The following is an 18,683-nucleotide window of genomic DNA, read 5'->3' as shown; positions in this document are numbered from 1 at the left end:
GGGATCTTGTGGCAAAGGAACAACTTGGGACACCGTCTGGCTAAGGAATTTGCTTTTGGAGTGGGAAAGGAAGCCTTTTGTTTTGAAGGAGCATCTCCGATGAGGAGCCTGCAGATCCACATTCTGAGGGATGCTACTGCAGAGGGCTAAGGGCCGCAGAGACTTGGGGCGCTGCTGAAGACCGGGGGTTCTGTCAGTGTGTGTGTGTGTGTGTGTGTGTGTGTGTGTGTGTGTTCGACTTGTCTTAATCCTGTCGACATTGTGGATGATGGAACGGCCCTTACTTTCCTCTTTGCATTGGCTGCTAGAAAACTCAGAGACAAAGTCATGGTGTCCCTCCAAGAGAGACTCTTCTCATACCTTACAAATTGGTTGGGGAGTGCTTGTGTTACCTTTGGCTTCACTTTATTTTTCCTACCTTTATTTTCTATTTGCCCAGTTTCCTTCCTGTGATAGTTAAGGTTTAGTGTGCCAACCTGGCCAATAAACACATGTGGGATTAATTGAAGGGCTGAGAGATAAAATGGCTCAGTGAGCCTGGTCCTTCCAGTTCTCAGGTCTCTTGCTTTCTGATGGTTGGACCAGTTGTGGCTGCCTTAGCCAGTTCCCTGCTTCAGCTGGCAAGGTTCACTTCCTGTGAGAAATCCCTGAGGAGAAGCCACATGGACTTACCCCGATGCAGCACTGGGTGCTGGAGCAGCTGTGTGGAGACCCTGCCAGTGCTGAGATGCTTACATGTTCACTGATTCGGCTTTCCTCCTGCATTCGATGTCATTGCATGTGTTTTGTGAATTTGAGGAGGACTTTGTAAATCGATGTCAGATGTATGGGCTAATGTTGGACTTATGGGCTTGGACTGGACTGGGTTGGGATACTTAATGTACAATTACCTTTTATATAAAACTCTCTCTTATATACATATGAGTTTCTATGGATTTGTTTCTCTAGTCTACCCAGACTAACACACTTCCTTTAAAAAAAATGTTTATGGGTCTCTAAGTGCTCAAATCTTTTTTGGAATGGACAGGGTGGCACATAATCAAAAGAGAACCACGGAGACAGGTAATCGCTCAAACGTGGAAGCAGGTATAAATAATGAGGAAAGTGTCCCATGATGTTTTTTCAAACAGAAGAGTGGGTTTTCAAGAAACCTGAAGCCGAGAGCAGAAAGCCACCTCAGGGCACCACCCTCTGTGACCAGCACACCTTGGGATAGGTGTGAAGGACAGGGCCTGGGAGGCGTGTCTGCTTTTTATCCTTGGAGATAGTCCGGGTCCTGAGTCAAGCCTTTCTGAGACTGACACATATAAAGAAATGTTGCTTAAAGACGGAGAGCTCTGCTCCCAGGCAGAGGAGGTGCACAGGTAGCAGCCACTCAGGTGAGCAGCGGACCAGCAGCAGCGGGAAGCCGGAGGTGCTGGGCTCGGAAGCTGTTTCATCGTCTTCCGGGACACTGCCTGGTGTGTCAGTGATGACGAATGTTGAAAGCCCCACGGACGGCCACAAGAAGAAACAAACCTATCTTGGAAGAAGTACAGCCAGAATGCTCCTTAGAGGCAAGGATGGGGAGACTCTGTCTCACGTCCTCTGGACATGTTGTCAGGAGAGACCGGTCCCCAGAGAAGGGGCAGGGGTGGTGAAAATGAGGAAGCTCCTCAGCAAGATGGAAGGACACAGTGGCTGTGACCACAGCTCAAACCTCAGAACCACTGTGAGGACAGCGCCGGCCAGCCCGGGGTTTCCTTCTCATGGACACGGGGTCATGGGGAGCACCTGACGACAGACCTGACGACAGCAGCAGCTGTTGACCTTGGCCCTGGAGGATGTGAGAACAGATTGCTGCCTTCTCTTTGCCATCTGGTCGGGGACAGCTGGAAAGGACTCCGCTCACCGGAGAAGTTCCAGAAATCGCTAGCTGCCTTGTTTGTAAGACCTTATCTTCTGGTGGTGGTGATGGCGGCAGCTGTGTGCCACCAAGCTGATGCTCACTCATAGTGACCCCACATGACAGAGTATTGTCCCCCGGGGTTTTCAGGGCTACAGCCTCTACTGGAGTGGACGGCCGGGCCTTTCTCTCATGGAGTCCCTGGGTGAGTTAGAACAGCCGCCCTTTCGGTTAGCAGCTGAGCACTGAGCCATTGTGCCAACATCTGTAGTTTTGTGTGCACGGCGGGTATCGGCCTTATGAGTCCATGTCACGGGTCCCAAGAGGATGCTGATACAGCTCGATGAACTTCATAAGGGCCTTACCTATTGGATATTTATTTATTATGGCCATTACCTAGCCGGGAACATTCCCTTTGAAGCTCCAGACAGTAAACACGTGAACACTGCAGGCCGTGCGGCTCAGCCACAGCCACACAGCTCTGCCCCGCTGGCATGGCAGCAGCCCGACCAGGGTAAGGAGTGGAAATGGCCGTGGCCCAAGCAAAGGTTAGTTACAAAAACAGGGAGTGGCTCAGAATCCTACGCGGGCTGTAGTTTGCTGGCCGCTGTCGGTCAGTAATAAAGGCCCCTCAGGGAACGTTCCCAACTGGGCACTGGTTCTGTGCCTTTCTTCTGCCCCGCTTTCCCCACCACAACTAGGGTTGAGGTGGCAGAGTGCCGAGGAGGAGGCGAGGGCCCTGCAGTACTCGGGCTGCGGGTGGAACTCTGGAATTCCTTCCGGAGCCGGGATTTCTTCTAGAGGACACCTAGCTCAAGCCATCGAGGGCGTCGTGCGGGTGTTTGAAGCGAGAGTATTGCTAATGTTATTAATTTCAAAAGACCTTTCACAATTACCAGTCAACCTGCCATCTAGAAATAAATATCACAAACATAGACATACGCTGCTTTCTAAGTAATACTTCTTCTCTAGGTCTCGGTGGACTTTTGTGACGGTTGATATAAGGGAACACTTCTTTGGAGTCTGAGATGAAATGTAAGGCTAAAAATGAGTATTTAAAGTCACCCATTGAAATAGCCTGTAGCCCTTCCCACAGGTTGCTAGCCTGTCCTTCAGCCACAATGCTTTTTTGTTTTCCTCCAATTTAATGACTTCACGTAACTTTCTAAAGGGCAGTCCTGAAGTTGTCAAGAATGTCGTTTTACTGGGATCCTCTTCCAAGCCCCCGGAAGCAGCAGCCAAGAAATCAAACAACATAATCTGTTGGCTAAAGCTGTGGAATGCCACGTTCAAGTATTACAAAACCAAGAGGCCACTCTGAAGACGAATGTCTGCTTGTCACGAGCCTCACTAGCTTCGCTGGCCTTCGGCGCATGGGAAAGCTGGACTGTGAGTGCTGGGGCCTGGAGAAAGAGATGCGTGTCAAGGGTGGGGCTGGCAAAGACTGCCGAGAGGACCATGGCCTGTTGGAAGAACCAGCACATCTGTCTCTGGAGAAGAATGACTAGAAGGCTCCCTAGAAGGGAGGATGGCCAGGCTTCATCTCCTGTTAACATGTTAACAGGAATGACCAGTCCCTAGAAGAGGACATACATCATGCTTGGTCAAGTAGAGGATCCTCCCAAAGGACCAGAACCAGATGCTCGACACAGTGGGCTCAAACAGAGCAACAGTTGTTGGGGAGCCCCTCACAGAAGGGCCAAAATTAAGGGATGATATACCCAGGGTGCAGTTTAGCACTGATGAAATACATAATGATCCTCTAGTTCTTTGACACTTCCTCCCCCGGCTATTATGGTTTCAGTTCTACCTCATTAACCTTATTGGGCTTGTGTATGATTATTGGTAACATTAAGATAGTTCGATGCATGAAAGTCAATGTAGGTAAACCAGCCCCCCACCCCACCAAAAAAAAGTAACAGGAGTAATGGTTTCCTGAGGGTACAGGAAGAGGAGGGGGAAAGGGAACTGACAGCAATGATAATATATAACCCCACTCGAGGGGAGCAAACAACAGAATTGTAGATTGTGGTAATTACGTAATCTGCTGTCAATTTCAGACTTCACAAGTGAAGGGGTGGAGTGTAGCCTGTCAATCAGATCGCAGCTTGATGATCTCATGTGGAGGCGCTGAGGAAATAAATAGCTCACTGGAGGCGGGACACAGGCTCATTCCCTGGGAGACACTGCAGCTGACAAGACATATGGAGCTAGGGTAGTGCCCTGAGCTGGAGGAGCAACATAGACACCCTGCCAGTGCTGAGATGCTTACACCACCACTGGATCCAAAAGACTTACTACCCACTGGCTGTGGTCTTCCTGCCTTCGGGATCATTGCATGTGTTTCATAAGTCTGAAGAGGACTTTATAGATTGGTATCAGACTTATGGGCTTGATCTGGTCTTGGCTGGAATGTTTTCTTAATGTACAATTACTCTTTATATAAGCGCTTTCTCATGTTCTTTCTCATGAGTCTCCCTGGATTTGCTTCTGTAGTCTGCCTGGACTAAAACATGATGGTACCTTGAGAGTAGGGTCCTAGAAAAACAAATCATGAAGATGGAAAGCAGATGTTTGTTTGACCTGCCCTTCGTGGTAGTTTTTCTTCTTTGGCTAGCTGAAGGTCAGATATGTCCATGCAGTTTATTAGTTGCTTTCTGGAGAGAATATGGAGTTAAAGTTTTATCAATTTGTTTGTTTGTTTATTGGCTTTTTGTCTTTGGTTATTGCTCTATGAAATGGCAAAAATGAATGTGATTGGTGTATATTTTCAGCTCAGGGGACAAAATTGCCTCTTGAATTTCTCAGAGCTTCTCAGTGAAAAATACTGACAGGTCAAAATGGTTGACTGAAAGCCTGCCTCTGGTTTGATGCTGTCAAAGCCTAACTTATCCTATATTTTGTATCAATAGAATAGTTTAGATAAGGATTCAGATAAACTAAGTAAGGATTGAACTTGATTGTTTTAAGAATTGAGTTTAGTGTCTGATTCTACTTTGTTTATACTGATTTCTTCTGCTTGTTATTATGGATATGAGGATTTATAGAAATGATTATTTGGAAGTATGAAAATAGAGAGCTTGTTAACCCTCAAGACATTAATTTGATCTTTAAATGAGTTTAGGACAGGCCTGCAAAGAAGGCTCTGAAAGGATAAGCCCCACCCAGTGCTTTGGAGTACTCAGGTTATTTGCATTCCAAGACACCTGCCTAAGCCTGTTGACAGATTGAAGAAAAGGAACTCTTTGGATTTGAAATTTGAACTCTAGTGATTTTTGTCAGAAGCTGAAAAAACCTGGAACCATTAAGAAAACTCCTTTCTAGGACTGGACGTTAAAGGGAGCCTGTGGCAGCCTGAAATGCTTGCTGTGACCCCTTCATGTGGTGGTGACCCACAACCATAAAATTATTTTCGTTGCTACTTCATCACTGTCATTTTGCTACCGTTATGAATCGGGCGACCCACAGGTTGAGAACCGCTGCTTTAAGATATAATAGTGTGTGTGTGTGTGTGTGTGTGTGTGTGTGTGTGCAACTTATCTTTGAGAGATACAAGCTGAAACGGTATGAAAGAAAGAAAATCAGAGTTAGATGTGCTTGAAAATAATACAAATGAAAGTAGGTCGGTTATCAGACACCCCTGGCCCTGATTTGACAGTTTTTGAAGCTGGGTTATATGTAGATGGGGGGAAAGGGGTGTCATTCTGTCTCCTTTGGGGGCATGTGTGGTGTTTTCTGATTTGTCCTCTCCAGTTTGCTGAGTTGAGGGACTGTCAGGAATTCTAACACTCCCTTTTTTCTGCCAACAGTGCTCGAAGACCTGCCAGGGCGGCTTCCGGGTCCGGGAAGTTCGGTGCCTGGCAGATGACATGACCCTAAGTAACCTCTGTGACCCTCAGTTGAAGCCGGAAGAGAGAGAATCTTGTAACCCTCAGGACTGCGTCCCTGAAGTTGGTGAGTAGGCATTTCTTTCTTGGAGAAAAGTCTGGGCTCTCCTGAGCTCTGTGCAGGTGTCCAGGGTGGAACCCCTAGACCCTTCTAGCTCCCTCTGCGGTCTCGTGCATACGGTCCGGGAGCTCAGTGCGCGTTCAAGGTGGCTCTCCGCGCTTGGATCACCGTCCACACGGCCTGATGGAGACAGGCTGAAATGTGACATGAGTGAAAGGATCGTGCATTCAGAGGCCCAGCATCATGAAGGCTAAAGTAGTGATGCTTCAACCTTGAACTGGAGCTGCAACCAGTGGGGGCTCGACCAGGGGCAGAGATGCTGCTCCTGCCCCCCATGCCGACCCCACAGTGCATCAGCAGAGCCAAGAGGAGGCGAGAAAGCCAAGCATTGGCAGGGGTGGTGCTGAACAGCCCATCCAGATATGTGAGGGCGCCGCTGAGGCTCCGTGTCCAGAGGGAGCGCTGCCTCGAATTGGCCCCCCGGGCCGTGGAGGGGAGATGGCAGCAGGAGGGTCTCAGCTACACCAGGGGTGGAGCCTGCAGGCAGCCTTGGCATTGCAATTCAGGAGACCCCAACCTGCAGCCGAGAAGTAGGGCCCCGTTCCTGGAGGGCGGCGCTGCTGAGAGTGAGGAGCTGCGGTTCTCCCATGAAGAAGCCCCCGCTCCCTGAAGCGGACTGAAGAGCAGTCAGAAGACCCAAGGCCGCCCACCACATGAACCGAGCCAACACCAGACGTGTCCGGTGGTGAGCGCTGCATCTCACAGGTAGCTTGGGCCCCCGGGGTCCCTGCTTGGCCCCAGAGTCCAGGTGCTGAGCCCCTTGAGGAGAAAGCTTCGGCGTCCCTGTACCCCTCTTACTCTCTTGTCTTCATCGTTCTCTCAACGGACATGTAGGCATGTGCCCATCGGCTTTTGTCCCACACCGGGATGAGCTCCCAGAGCCCCCAGGGCACAGTGCAGGCCTGTGCTCCACGGTGTCATCAACGTTGTGACGGCTCAGAAGCAGATGCCCCAGCCTGCCTTCCCGGGCACCTCTGGGTGTCTTCGAACCACCAACCTCTCAGCTGATGGTCGAGCGCTGGGCCACCCAGGGCCTCCACGGCCTTCTCCATCCGTGGCCTCCTCTTTACCTTTGTGCTGTTCGCATGAGAAGTCGTTTCTAACCCAGCACCGCCTCTGTGTCAGCAGTCAGCGGTGAATTAGCGTGAGGGATGCAGCCCGTCCCAGGAGCGAGGTCAGCAAAGCCAAAAGCAGAGTCCCAGAATGACCCACTAGAGAACCGGCTGTGGGACACACAGGGGACTGCGAGCGAACAGACAGACCAACCGCTTCTAGATGGAAGGAGCGAATCCGGCAAAGATGACCCAACAAGGCCTGTGAGGGAAGCTCGCCTGAGCCTCTCTTTAGACGTATGTAGAAGACTGGAGAAGGTGCCCTGGTAGGTCACAGGGTTAAGTTCATCTCAGCTGCTCAGCCAGTGGTCAGCAGGGCAAACCCACTCAGCGGCCCAGCGGAAGAAAGGTCTGGTGATCTGCCTTACGAAGATGACCAGACCACACCCACTGCCGTGAAGTCTAGTCTGACCCCCAGGACCCTGTGTGGTTTCTGAGACTATCAGTATTTTCTAGAGTCAGGACTACAAGTCTTGTACTCGGTAGATAGTGTCATCTCCCCCCCCCCCAATTGAGGGGCTGGTGGGTTTGAACCACCCATCTTTCCATGAGCAGCTCAATGCCTGACCCTCAACACCGTTTATAAAGATGACAGCCAAGATCACCCCCTGGCGCAAATTTACTCTTACAGGAGGATGCTACGGGTCGGAATCAACTCGATGGTCCCTGAGAGAAGCAAGAGGAGGCTCCAGAACTAGAGCCATCGGGTGCTGGTGCAGGCAGGGGCAGACATGCCAACGCGCTCATCAGCACTCAGCGTCAAGTTGCACGTGATAGAGGTCCAATTTTAGATAGGTGGGGGGAGGGGCTGCCATTGTATTGCAATGACTGCAGATGCATTTGATAAAGTTTCTAAAGAGGGAAAGGGGGCCTAAGACCTGCCTTATGCCAGAGACAAACATACACACTTAATGAATTAGACTCTTGACGTGGAAATCCAAGCTGTTAAAATAGTATACGTTGGTAGGTAGGTAGTATGAATGTACAGACAGATATTTGAAGAGTGCTTGAGTGTGCCCTGATACATAGTGCATTATGTATTGGGCTGCTAACTACAAGGTCAGGGCTTCAAATCCCCCAGCTGCTCCTCCGAAGAAAAATGAGGGTTTCTGTTCCTATCGAGATTTACAGTCGCAGAAACCAAAGGATCCATTCTACTCAGTCCTATAGGGTTGCTATGAGTCAGAATTGACTTGCTGGCAGTGGGTTTTAATATGTGTGTACATGTATGCATACACATATGCATATGGAGCCCTGGTGATGCTGGGGGCAAGGTATTGAGCCACCAACCTCAAGGTCAGGGGTTCGAACCCACCACCACTCCTCTATCGAAAGATGAGGTCGCTCCCAAACAGATGGATAGCTTCAGAAACTCTATACAAGGTTCCTGTGAGCCGCAATCAACTCAGTGCCAATGGATTTGGTCGGTTGGGAGCTATATCGACAACCAACATCGTAAGCCAGACACCCAGAGGCCTGAATGCAGTATATGAGAACATACCAAGTAAGACATGTTTCTCTGTTTTAAAACATCGTAGCCAAAGTTGGAAGGGAACAAAGGAGAGGCAATTGTCAGCAAATATTTGAGCACACCATATTGGAATGTAAGCAACCCTGGAAGCGCGTGGGGTAAGCCTTGGGGGTGTTAACTGGAAGATTGGGAGTTCAAACCCACCAGCCACTGCATGGCAAAAAGATGAGGCTCTCTGCTCTGCAAAGAGTAACCATCCTGGAAGCTCTCAGGTAGCAATTCTACTCCGTCCTACTGAGGGGACCGGAATCCACTCCACAGCAGTGAGACAGGAAGAGACAGACAAGCCTCTTGATTTGTCTGGGTTTTTAGGTTTTGGGTGGTGGTGGTGTTTCGATTTATAAGAAGAAAATCAATATAAGAAGCAAAAGCCCTCTCAGGAGGCCGAAGACGGAAATGACGATGGCTGGTTCATGAAGCCAAATGCACCCACTCCCCTTAGCTTATTTGCATTGGCAACAGTACACATAGTTGAGACGTAAATTAAATCTGGATCCCAAATTGTTACTTCAATTACCTTTTTCACACATTATATTCCAATACAACTTTTTTTTAAGTTGTATACATAAAAGTTACCCACTTGGCTCACCCTGATGGTGTAATTAAAGACAGTAGAAATGGCCAGGTCCTTGCAGTTGGTATGCCCTTCAAAGTTAGGAGAGGCTGCTGCAACCAGGGCCCATATTCTGGCAAGCATCTGTCAGAGATTTCCTGTTCATGTGGTGAGATGCAATTTTTTTAGCCTATTTTTTCCCGCTGAATTTATGGTGCCTTTTCAAGATGGTAGGGGGTAGAGAAACTGCGTAACATCCAATTATATAAACCACAGTTAAGACAAGCAATGAGCAAAGTGGAAAATGTAGGCAAAACCTTGGTATTCTTTGAACTGCCTCAAAATAAAACTGTCAAAGCTAAGGATGCTTTGAGTGTTCTGGACAGGAGTCTGAGTGTTGATGACCCAGTAATCAAGGTAAGCACAGGCCTACTGGTCCTTTCTTACCAACCTGGGGTGTACATTGTCACCGTCCCTTCAGGGACGGTACATGTGTAAAGAGGCTTTGGTTCAGGAGGAAGGTGGTGTGGGCTTGGGATAGAGACAGGCACCGGCCAGACCTAGAAGCATGGACTCTGGTTTGCATATGAAAATGACAGCAAAGATCCAAGGCCAGCTCAGTCCATTGTGCTGATGAAAGATGTTGGGAGACTGACCACATATCAACGTCTTTGCAAAGGGAAGGAGAAAGCAGTGCCTAACGTAGATAGCCTGCCTGGAAACCGTCCCACAAATATGGTGGAGAACGCAGCGGGGGCAGAGATGAACCACGTGACAAATGATGATGGAGCAGCTGTTTATCAGTATAGGAAAAAATGAACCATAAAGCTGAATTCCTACTTTTCACCACAATACACTTACCAATTCCGGACAGAATAGGAGTCAGCAGTGAAAAGCACATTTTAAAAGCTTGGCAGGCACATATGGGGAAAGATACTTACTGACTTCGTTTATTTCACTGTAGGTCCAAATCGTTTCAACAAGAAACGAAATGGCCAAACCACAAAGGGACAAGCACAAAGTTGATTACGCTAAAATGAAAGCCCGGTGTTCATCAGGTGACATAAAAACCACAGACTGCTCACACCTGGAACCAGCCAAGGAAGCGAGAGGGAGCTTCACCCAGCTCGTGGAAGCATCCCATTATCTTTTCATCCCATCTTTCCACAAACTTTTTGAAGCGCCCCTCCCCCATGCAACAAATGTCCCTGATTCTTTTTTTTTTAATGTAAAAAAATGAGGTAATAGACCAACGATAGGAAAAGTCAAAGAACAGAAAACTTGAATGACAAATATGCAGGCACTGTGCTCAGCCTCCTGTGGGGTAATGCCCGGTGCAGTCAGTTAGCAACAAAAGATAGCATGTGGGCTGAGGGAATTCTTCTCAGACTGACAGAAAGGTCAGTTGTCCCTGCTGGGAAGGGCAATCTGATCTCGCTGGTCAAGCTGTAGCTAGCTTACAAAGACTTGGGGAGGAAAGCAAGCATGTGGCTGTTGTTGTTAACAGCATTGTTCCCCTCTAGGAGGCAGAGGAAGGGATGGAATCGGATGGTCGTCGCCAAGGCAGGAAGGCCGGGGCGAGTTGTTTGGGAAACGCTGCGTTCCTGTTTACGGGGGTGGAAAGTTGGCAGCAGATAGTGACGCTGACTGGGGAACATAATTGGTAACCGGTGTCACTGAATGGTAACGTGAAAATGTTGACTTGGCCGATGTTGTGTTAGCTGAAGCAATGTTTACACCCATCAGAAAGGCGCATTGTTTGCAATAGCAAAAGAGCACTGGAAACAACTTACAATGTCTATCAACGGGAATGTTGACGGATAAGTTGTGCAACGTGTTTATAAACGGGATCCTATTCGGTAATGAAAGTGAATTGCCTAGCGCATTCATCAGACAGGGGTGAATCATGTAAACTCAATGTTGAGCAAGCTGCTGAGGAGTATACACAGTATCATCTGGAGGGTTGTTGTTGTTTGGAAGCTTAAATCGCACATTGAGCTATGAAGCTTTGGGATACGATCATGTGTACTTCAGACATCAAGGCCTGCCTGGGGAGGGCAAACATCAAATGCAGGCCTTGGCCCCTCTGGGGAGGTGAGAAGACAGGGGCAGAGACATCCCAGTGAGCTCTGGAAACTCCAGCATGTCAATAATCAATTACTCATTTCTTAAAGTGTGCATTATTTTCCAAACTGAATCCCATTTGAATTTTTAAAAGCAAATTAAATGGAAGCTCCTAGCACCGCACTCAAGGCTCCTGGGTGATACAAGGTGTTCACACTTCAATATCAGTGCAGCAGGGGCAAGTCCGGGTGGTCTCCTTCAGTAAACATGATAGCCAAGCAAACCTGACAGGGTGCTTCTCTTCAAGTGCCACCTGGAGTCCCTACAGTCAGAATCGACTCCCGACAACATGCACAGGAATCGAACTCTCACCGACTCCTGAGAGTGTGCCCCTCTGGGGTTCCCAGAATGGAAGCGCTTACCGGAGCAGAAAGCCCCGTCTTTCGCCCTCGGTGCGGTCTTGTGGGTGGCAGCCCAGTGCGTAACCAGGGCTCCCGCAGGTCACCAAGCAGGTGGAAAGGCAGTTGCCTTGACTTGTCTTTGACTCGCAGCAAGTAAGCGGGTCGTTGTCGAACTGCGCTCCGTGGCTGGTGTCTAGAAGCCGATCGCCAGGCATTTCTTCCACGGCACCTCTGGGTGGGCGCGAACCTCCTTTCCGTTAGCAGCCGAGCTCATGAACCAGTTGCACACGCAGCAAACAGCCGAGGCGCGATGAACAGGCGCCGCGCGACCACCTGTTCTTGCCCTTAGGCCAGGCTTGTGCTCAGTCTTCTGTTCTCTCCTGCTGCAGATGAAAACTGTCAGGACAAGTACTACAACTGCAACGTGGTGGTCCAAGCGCGGCTGTGCGTCTACAACTACTACAAGACCGCCTGCTGTGCCTCCTGCACTCGCGTGGCCAACAGGCACCCGGGGTACCTGGGCGGCAGATAACCCCGGGCAGCGCCGCGCCGCCCGCCGTGCCTGCCCGGAGCTGTGCGCAGTAGCACTGGCACGTCGTGGCCCCACCAGGCGCTGCCTGGCCCGGGACACCCCCAAGCCTCACTAGTCACCACCACCCTGCCTTCAGTAAAGTGTAACCCCTGGCTCTTAGGAGCTCTCAACACGGGCTGCTCAAAGGCCAGTGCTGGCCCTGCGGGCATCCCCACGGACTGATGTGCTGTCTCGGGGAGACCTCGCGCCGGCCGCCAAGAGGTGATCATGGAAACCCAGGCAATGGGCGGGGCGTGCAGTCCCAGCCACACTGCCCCGGTGGCCCTTGGATCACCTGCGGGGCGTTGCCTCCTTGGCCGACCCTCCAGGGGCCCTAGCAGCACCGTGCCCTAGGCTGCGCCCCCACCCCGGAGCCTCACTGATCTTTGCAGCCCTGTTACCTCCGCCCCACTATGCCTGCTTCCATTGTCAAAGACTGGTCTGCTTCCCTGCCAGATGGCTGACTAGCTCACCTTGACTTAGTCCCGCCAGGTCAGTGCTTGATTGTTCAGCAGGTGTTACGAAGGGTATTCAAAAAACCTTGGTGGAAAGATTCCACTATCTTTTCATTCAATTTTCCCCACAAACGTTTGGGAGCCCCTCTATGCTTTCCCCCAAAACGAGCCCCGGTGGCATAGTGGGTGGAAGTTGAGCTCCTAAGCACCAGGTCAGCAGTTCAAAACCACCAGCAAGATGAGACTGTCGACTGCTTAAAGTATTGCAGTTCTGGAAGCCCCCAGGGGCAATTCTCTGCCCGGCAGGAGTCAGCGTGGATTCCTAGCCAGTGAGTTTGGTCTGGGGCATGTTCCCTGCAGCAGCGCCTGGAGAGCCAGAGAGGCAGGGGTGAGTCATGACTCCCATTTTACTGACAAGGAAGCAAACTTAACAGAGGCCACTGCTCTGCCAGGGGGTCACCTGAGGTGTGCTCAGTGAGTTCCCCAGCCAGTCACCCGACAGTAGAAGTCCAGAGAACTGCCCTCCTGCACTCCATGGCCCCTCCACCAGGACCCAGCAGCAGCCTGCCCAGGGGCTTGGTCCACTGTGCACAGAGGCTGGGAGGAGGAGAGACGGCTCTTTGACTCTGGGGTCCCCCGAGTGGTCCGATCCCCCTCCCCAGCCTTCAGCTGCTTGTTCTACTTCACCTTCTCAGAGTTACCAAGCCAAATCACAGGCCCTGCTTCAGGTTGAGTTACGCTCCGTCCTCAAGGAACTGCCCCATGACACAAAGCCACGGGGCCTTGTAACAAAGTGATTGCCAGGAATTCTGTCCCAGCCCCACGGGATCTTTGCCTCCCTCGATACAGCAGGGTCCCTCTGGCCCAGGCACCCATGTATCCCAGGCACTGTGCCCCCCATGCCTTCTCCCAGGGGTGGCCCAGTGGGGAGCCAAGCCCACCCACCTAGGAAACCCCTTTGCTCCTTCCACTTTGATTTCTGCATGTGGCTCACGGTCTTGTGTCTGCTCCATCACCACCCTTTGGGCCCTGCCCACCCCCCTAGAATGCGGCTGCCTGAGAGGAGCCGGGCGGACCCTTGTGGGCACAGCGGCACAGCCTTCTGTCATTCGCTTCACCAACTCTAGTTCCAGAAGTCTCAGGACAGAAGGACATACTGAGAAGGGGGCCAGCTGAAAAATCCATTAAAAGAATAAATATAAACATATATGTATTTTTATATACTTTACACCCATAAGTATCTTTACACACACATATGTATGTAGATGGGAGGAAGGTGAGGCTTTCTGTTCTCACAAGGCATGACCGTCTCAGACCCTCACAGGAGCAGCTCTCCCCTGTCCTCTGGAGTCACCAGGAGTTGGCACCGACTGGGTGGCAAAGAACCTTTTTTGGATGTGTGTGTCCTTATGTACACAACCCCCCAAATCAAACCCACTGCCGCGCAGTCTGACTCTCAGTGGCCCTGTATGCAATGGGGCTTTGCAGAGTCTGAGGGAAATGGAATGGAAAGATAATGGGATTGCTCCAGGAACTCTTGGAGCCCCCCTCCCCAATATGTGTGTGTCCATGTATGTGTAAATGCTTGTGGGGAGATTCCATTTCCTTGCTGTTCTGTTATCTTTCCGTTCCATTTTTCCTCAAACTTTGTGCAGCCCCCTCATATACACGAGGGCTTGAAGCACTCGCTGATCAAGATCAAAGACAACAGCCTTCAGTGGGGATTGCACCTCAGCATAAAGATCAAGTCCGCACAGAGTCAGTGAAGAAAATGTTAACGTGGTCAAGGGTTTCTTTTACCCGTGGAAGCTGCAGGCAAGAACTCCATTGGGCAACTCTGTCAGGATTTAAACATTTAAAAAACAAAAGCTTTTAAAGCCAAGACATCACTTTGAAGGCTAGACGACTAAAAGGCACCTGACCCAAGCCAGGTGATGGACACGGAATGAGGAAGATCGAGGAAGCGATGTCATCGCATTATGGTGTTGGCCAAGAGTAGGGAATACTTCACGGGCCGCCAGAAGAGCAGGCAAATCCATCTTGGAAGAAAGGCAGCCCCGATGCACCTGAGAAGAGATGGGGAGACTGCCGCTCACGTATTTTGGACATGTTATGAGGAGAGACCCGTCCTTGGAGAAGCGCACCGTGCTTTGTGAAGGAGAGGGTCAGGAAACGAGGAAGAAGCCCTCGAGGTGGTGGTGCGACAGGGTGGCCACAGCCCTGGGATCTGACAAGGCAGCGCCTGTGAGGACGAAGCAGAACTGGGGACCTTCTCATTCTGTAACGGCCATGCTGATGAGCCCACCTGACAGCACCTGGCAACAACAGAGGTGAAACAAACTGCCCATTCACGGGAAATGTATTATTCAGTGTCGTGGTCCCTGGGCATTATCCCATGTGAAGAAAGTCTTATTATTCTCACAAATGACCCTGAGTGGGCCCTCAGCTCATGGTGCCCCCGGGCACAGTGGAATGGCCCTGGGCCAAGGCCATAAGCAGGTTCAGATCAGATTATTGTGCTCCACTGGTTTTCAGGGGCTGCTTTTCAGCAGTTGATCACCAGGCCTCTCTTCCTAGTCTGTCTGAGTTGGGAAGCTCCAGTTAAACCTGTTTGACATCTTAGCAAGGCACAAGCCTCCGATGACGGGTGAATGGTCACTGTGCATGAGGTTCACTGGCCAGGAGTCAAGCCCAGGTCTCCTGCATGGACGGCAAGAATTCCACCACTGAGCCACCCAGGCCTAGATTCTTGGAGTCTCTCCCATGAGCTCATGAACCTGAAGATGTACTATGTGAGTAGACAAACAGCTGCAGCCACGTCTACACGCTCAGGTTGCCACCTTGGCTCTTCCAGCTTCTCTTCCTCGAGTCCCTGGGCCAGCATCTCCCATAAGCAGCCCCACCACTCCCAGTTCTCCCGTAACCCTGCTGGCAGAGGCCCGGGACCCCATGAGGACTGGGCAGAAAGAGACCAGAGACGTCAAGTCCACTGCCCGCTCTCACCAGAGACTAATTCAAAGCCTAGCCGTGGAGTGGGGGTAGGGGGTGGGGGGAGGGCAGTGCACCTGAAAACAAGCTGGCTCGATGGTGGCTGCCGGCAAGCTGATGGTCAAACCCACGGGAGCCTGGTCTCCACCCTCCCTCTACCCCCTCGCCTCACATCTCTGGCCCCTAGTTACTGGATTTTATTTTCTTTGCTTCCTTGCATCTGTGTCATTGACTTCGTTTCAAAGAAGCCCCTGAAGGCCAAGCGCTGGCCTGCACACCCGAAGCCGGGGCTTGTAACCCACCAGCAGGAGAAAGGGAGGCTGCCTGCTCCCATAAAGAGCTCCGGGCTCCGAAACGCTCCGTAAGGTGGCTAGGTCGGTGGCAGTGGGCTTGGATTTGGGGTTCTCAACGTGCTCAGCGTGTGCCCATTATAACTCGTGGATCTCCCCTGTGTGTCAGAGCAGATTTGTAGAGTCTAACGGCACTGATTTTTCAGAAGTACATCAGCAGGCTGCTGTCTGAGGTGCCTCTTGGTGGATTTAAACGTTCAACCTTTCCCGTTAGCAGCCAAGAGTGTTAATCATTTGCCCTACTTAGGGGTACCTGGAGGAGTCCTGGTCAACAGTTCTAAACTTCCAGCTGCCCCTCGAGGGGAAAAAATTAGGCTTTCCACTCCCATAAAGATTCACAGTCGATTAAAAAACATAAAAATTTAAATTAAAAAAAAAGTTTCAGAGTCTCAGAAACACACAGGGGCAGTTCTGCCCTGTCCTATAGGGTCATTACGCGTCAGCATCGACTCGACATCATTGAGTTTGGTTTGGGCTTTGAGGGACACTTTGAAACCAAAAGCCAGTGGCAGTCAAGCCGGCTGCAAGCCTTGTCAACCCCATGTATGGCAGGCACCACTGCCACTCTGGTGCCCACAATCCTCCACCAGCCACTCGCGCCCACGTTAAACCCAAAGACCTTTCAGGGGTTGCTAGGGTGCCGCCGTGCCTTGGCGCTGCTGTCGCAAAAATACAAGTGTCTCACAGCAGAAGTGTCTTCTCTCACGGGTTAGGAGGCTAGGCTCCTGCCCACATTCAGGGCCTGGCTCCAGGAGGAGGACCACTCTGGGTGTGGCCCCTGGAAAGGTCTTCGTCTCTCTTTGACTTCTGTTTCTTGGGGTGTGTTAGCTTCATCTGATTTTTTTCCATCTCCAGGGATTGACTTAAAACACACCCCACGGCAAATACCGCTCCACCAACACACACCCCACAAAAGAAAAATCCCAAATGGAATCACAACCACAGGTAGGGGGGTTAGCACCCACAAAGTGCACACTTTGGGGGGACCCAAGTCAAGCCACAACAGCCACCAAGCCCATTAACGGTGCCCGCCACCAGGGGCACTGCGGGGCTCCTTCAGGATCATGGCTTCTCTCTCCCTGCAGACTGAAGGGGCCCCCAACCGTCCCACGTTCCTGGTTCCAGTGGGCAGCATCCATCATGCTGTGTCAGAGACCACAGGGGGGGAGCGCTGCCTCAGTGAGGGAGGCATCTCATTACCTACAGGAACTCCAGTCCCGTGCCTACCCAGCTCCCTACCCTTCAGAAGGATATACTTTGTTATAACTTATTATTTTATTCGTTGTAAATACAAGATGTTTATAGGGAATACGCATTCTGAACTCTAGCGGCAGAATGAGTCCGTCCGTGAACACCGTTCTGTTCTTAGAAGGCGTTTGTTGTAAAGGAAACTAATAGGTATTTATTTACACGCGTGATCCACCTTTCTGTAAAAGCATTTGATCATACTAATCCTGGAATGTCACTACAGAATGATGGCTTATCCTAAACCCACAGCTGCTGTTATTTAGTATTACTGATACTCCTTAGAATGGTAACTAAAGAGCGGTCAATATAAATGATTAGGGCTTTTTTAATTATTATTTTTTCCGGGGCTTTCCAGCCTGCCAGAATGCCTGGCTCGGCCCCGCCTGAGTGGCGACCTTTCTCCATCTTAAATTGTAGAATTTGTCATAACACTCTGCTTTCTTCTCGCCCCTCGGCACTGGGAGAAGGAAACGTTGGCACATGCCATCAAGCCGATTCCAACAGCGCAGGGCTGCCCACATGGTTTTCTAGGTTGTACGCCGGTGAGGATGCCAGGTAAGCTTTGGACTGCTAACCATCAGGCCAGCGGTTCAAAACCACCCCCTGCTCTAAGGGAATACGTTGAGGCTGGCTGCTCCACGAAGCCTGGCCGCCTCAGAAGCCCTGCAGGGCATGGCCCGGCGTTGGAATGGACTCAGTGGCTGTGGGTTTTTCTAGTTTCTAGTTTTCTAGTTTCTAGTCAGTCTTCCTCCTGCGGAGTCACTGGTGGGTTTGAACCTCAGACCTTCCGGTTCATCAACAAGCACATCCCTGCTGCACCAACCACCAGGTCCCTGGAGAAAGAAACCGGAGGGGCTGTTTCTCTCTTTGTTTGACCTCCTTTATCAGAATCACCAGCAGAAGGTTGTGTGGAGGTGCGGGGGTGCTGTGGGCGAGGCAGGGGCTGCCGTCCGGCCCGCCCTGCTGGGTTCCCGCTGGGCACTGCTGCGGCCGGTCTCTGGGTTGACCTGTGACCCCCATGGCCGAGAGCAAGGAGCCTTCCCCCACTCCATCAGCTCCGCTGCGCCACCCTCACTGTCGTGTTAAATGACTATTTCAGGGGGTGAATTATATGAGTGAATACAGTCTGTTTGCTCTTCAGCAAAAATAAAAAGATAACTATTTTTATGTATGACTAATTTATTTTTATTATTGTGAAAATTCAATAAACTGGTTGGAAGGTCAGCCTTGTCCGCCTCTGTGTGCCGTGTCTCACCCAGCATCCCTCACGGGAGGATGCTGCTTGTGGGCGAGTCAACGGGCTCGCGGGGGTCTGGCTGACACTGTGGCACCTTCTGGAAGCAGAGAGCCAGGCCTTTCTTCTGAGGCACCTCGGGTTGGATTTGAACCTCTAACCTTTCATTTGGGCTAGCAGCTGAGCCTATGAACTGTGCCCCACTCGGGGACTCCTTCCATTGTTGTGTCGTAGGTGCAGAAGAGGCTCTCCCCATGATCTTGGTGCACAGGATGTAGGTCAC

General features: G+C 50.9%; 1 protein-coding gene across 2 annotated transcripts in view; it reads left to right on the top strand.

Annotated features, from left to right (window-relative positions):
• Window positions 1-18,390, top strand: part of THSD4 (thrombospondin type 1 domain containing 4) — a 726,614-nt gene extending 708,224 nt beyond the window's left edge. For both annotated transcript variants that reach the window (XM_075535168.1, XM_075535169.1), the window contains 2 exons: window positions 5,695-5,839; window positions 11,944-18,390. In XM_075535168.1, the coding sequence (XP_075391283.1) occupies window positions 5,695-5,839; window positions 11,944-12,086 (288 nt within the window). In that variant the 3' untranslated portion in view covers window positions 12,087-18,390. The remainder of the gene's footprint in view (window positions 1-5,694; window positions 5,840-11,943) is intronic.
• The last annotated feature ends 293 nt before the right edge of the window (window positions 18,391-18,683 follow it).

The sequence above is a fragment of the Tenrec ecaudatus genome, chromosome 17 (assembly GCF_050624435.1).
Source record: "Tenrec ecaudatus isolate mTenEca1 chromosome 17, mTenEca1.hap1, whole genome shotgun sequence".
NCBI lineage: Eukaryota > Metazoa > Chordata > Mammalia > Afrosoricida > Tenrecidae > Tenrec > Tenrec ecaudatus.
The sequence above is the reverse complement of the archived record's forward strand: the minus strand, read 5'-3'. Positions and strand labels throughout refer to the sequence as shown.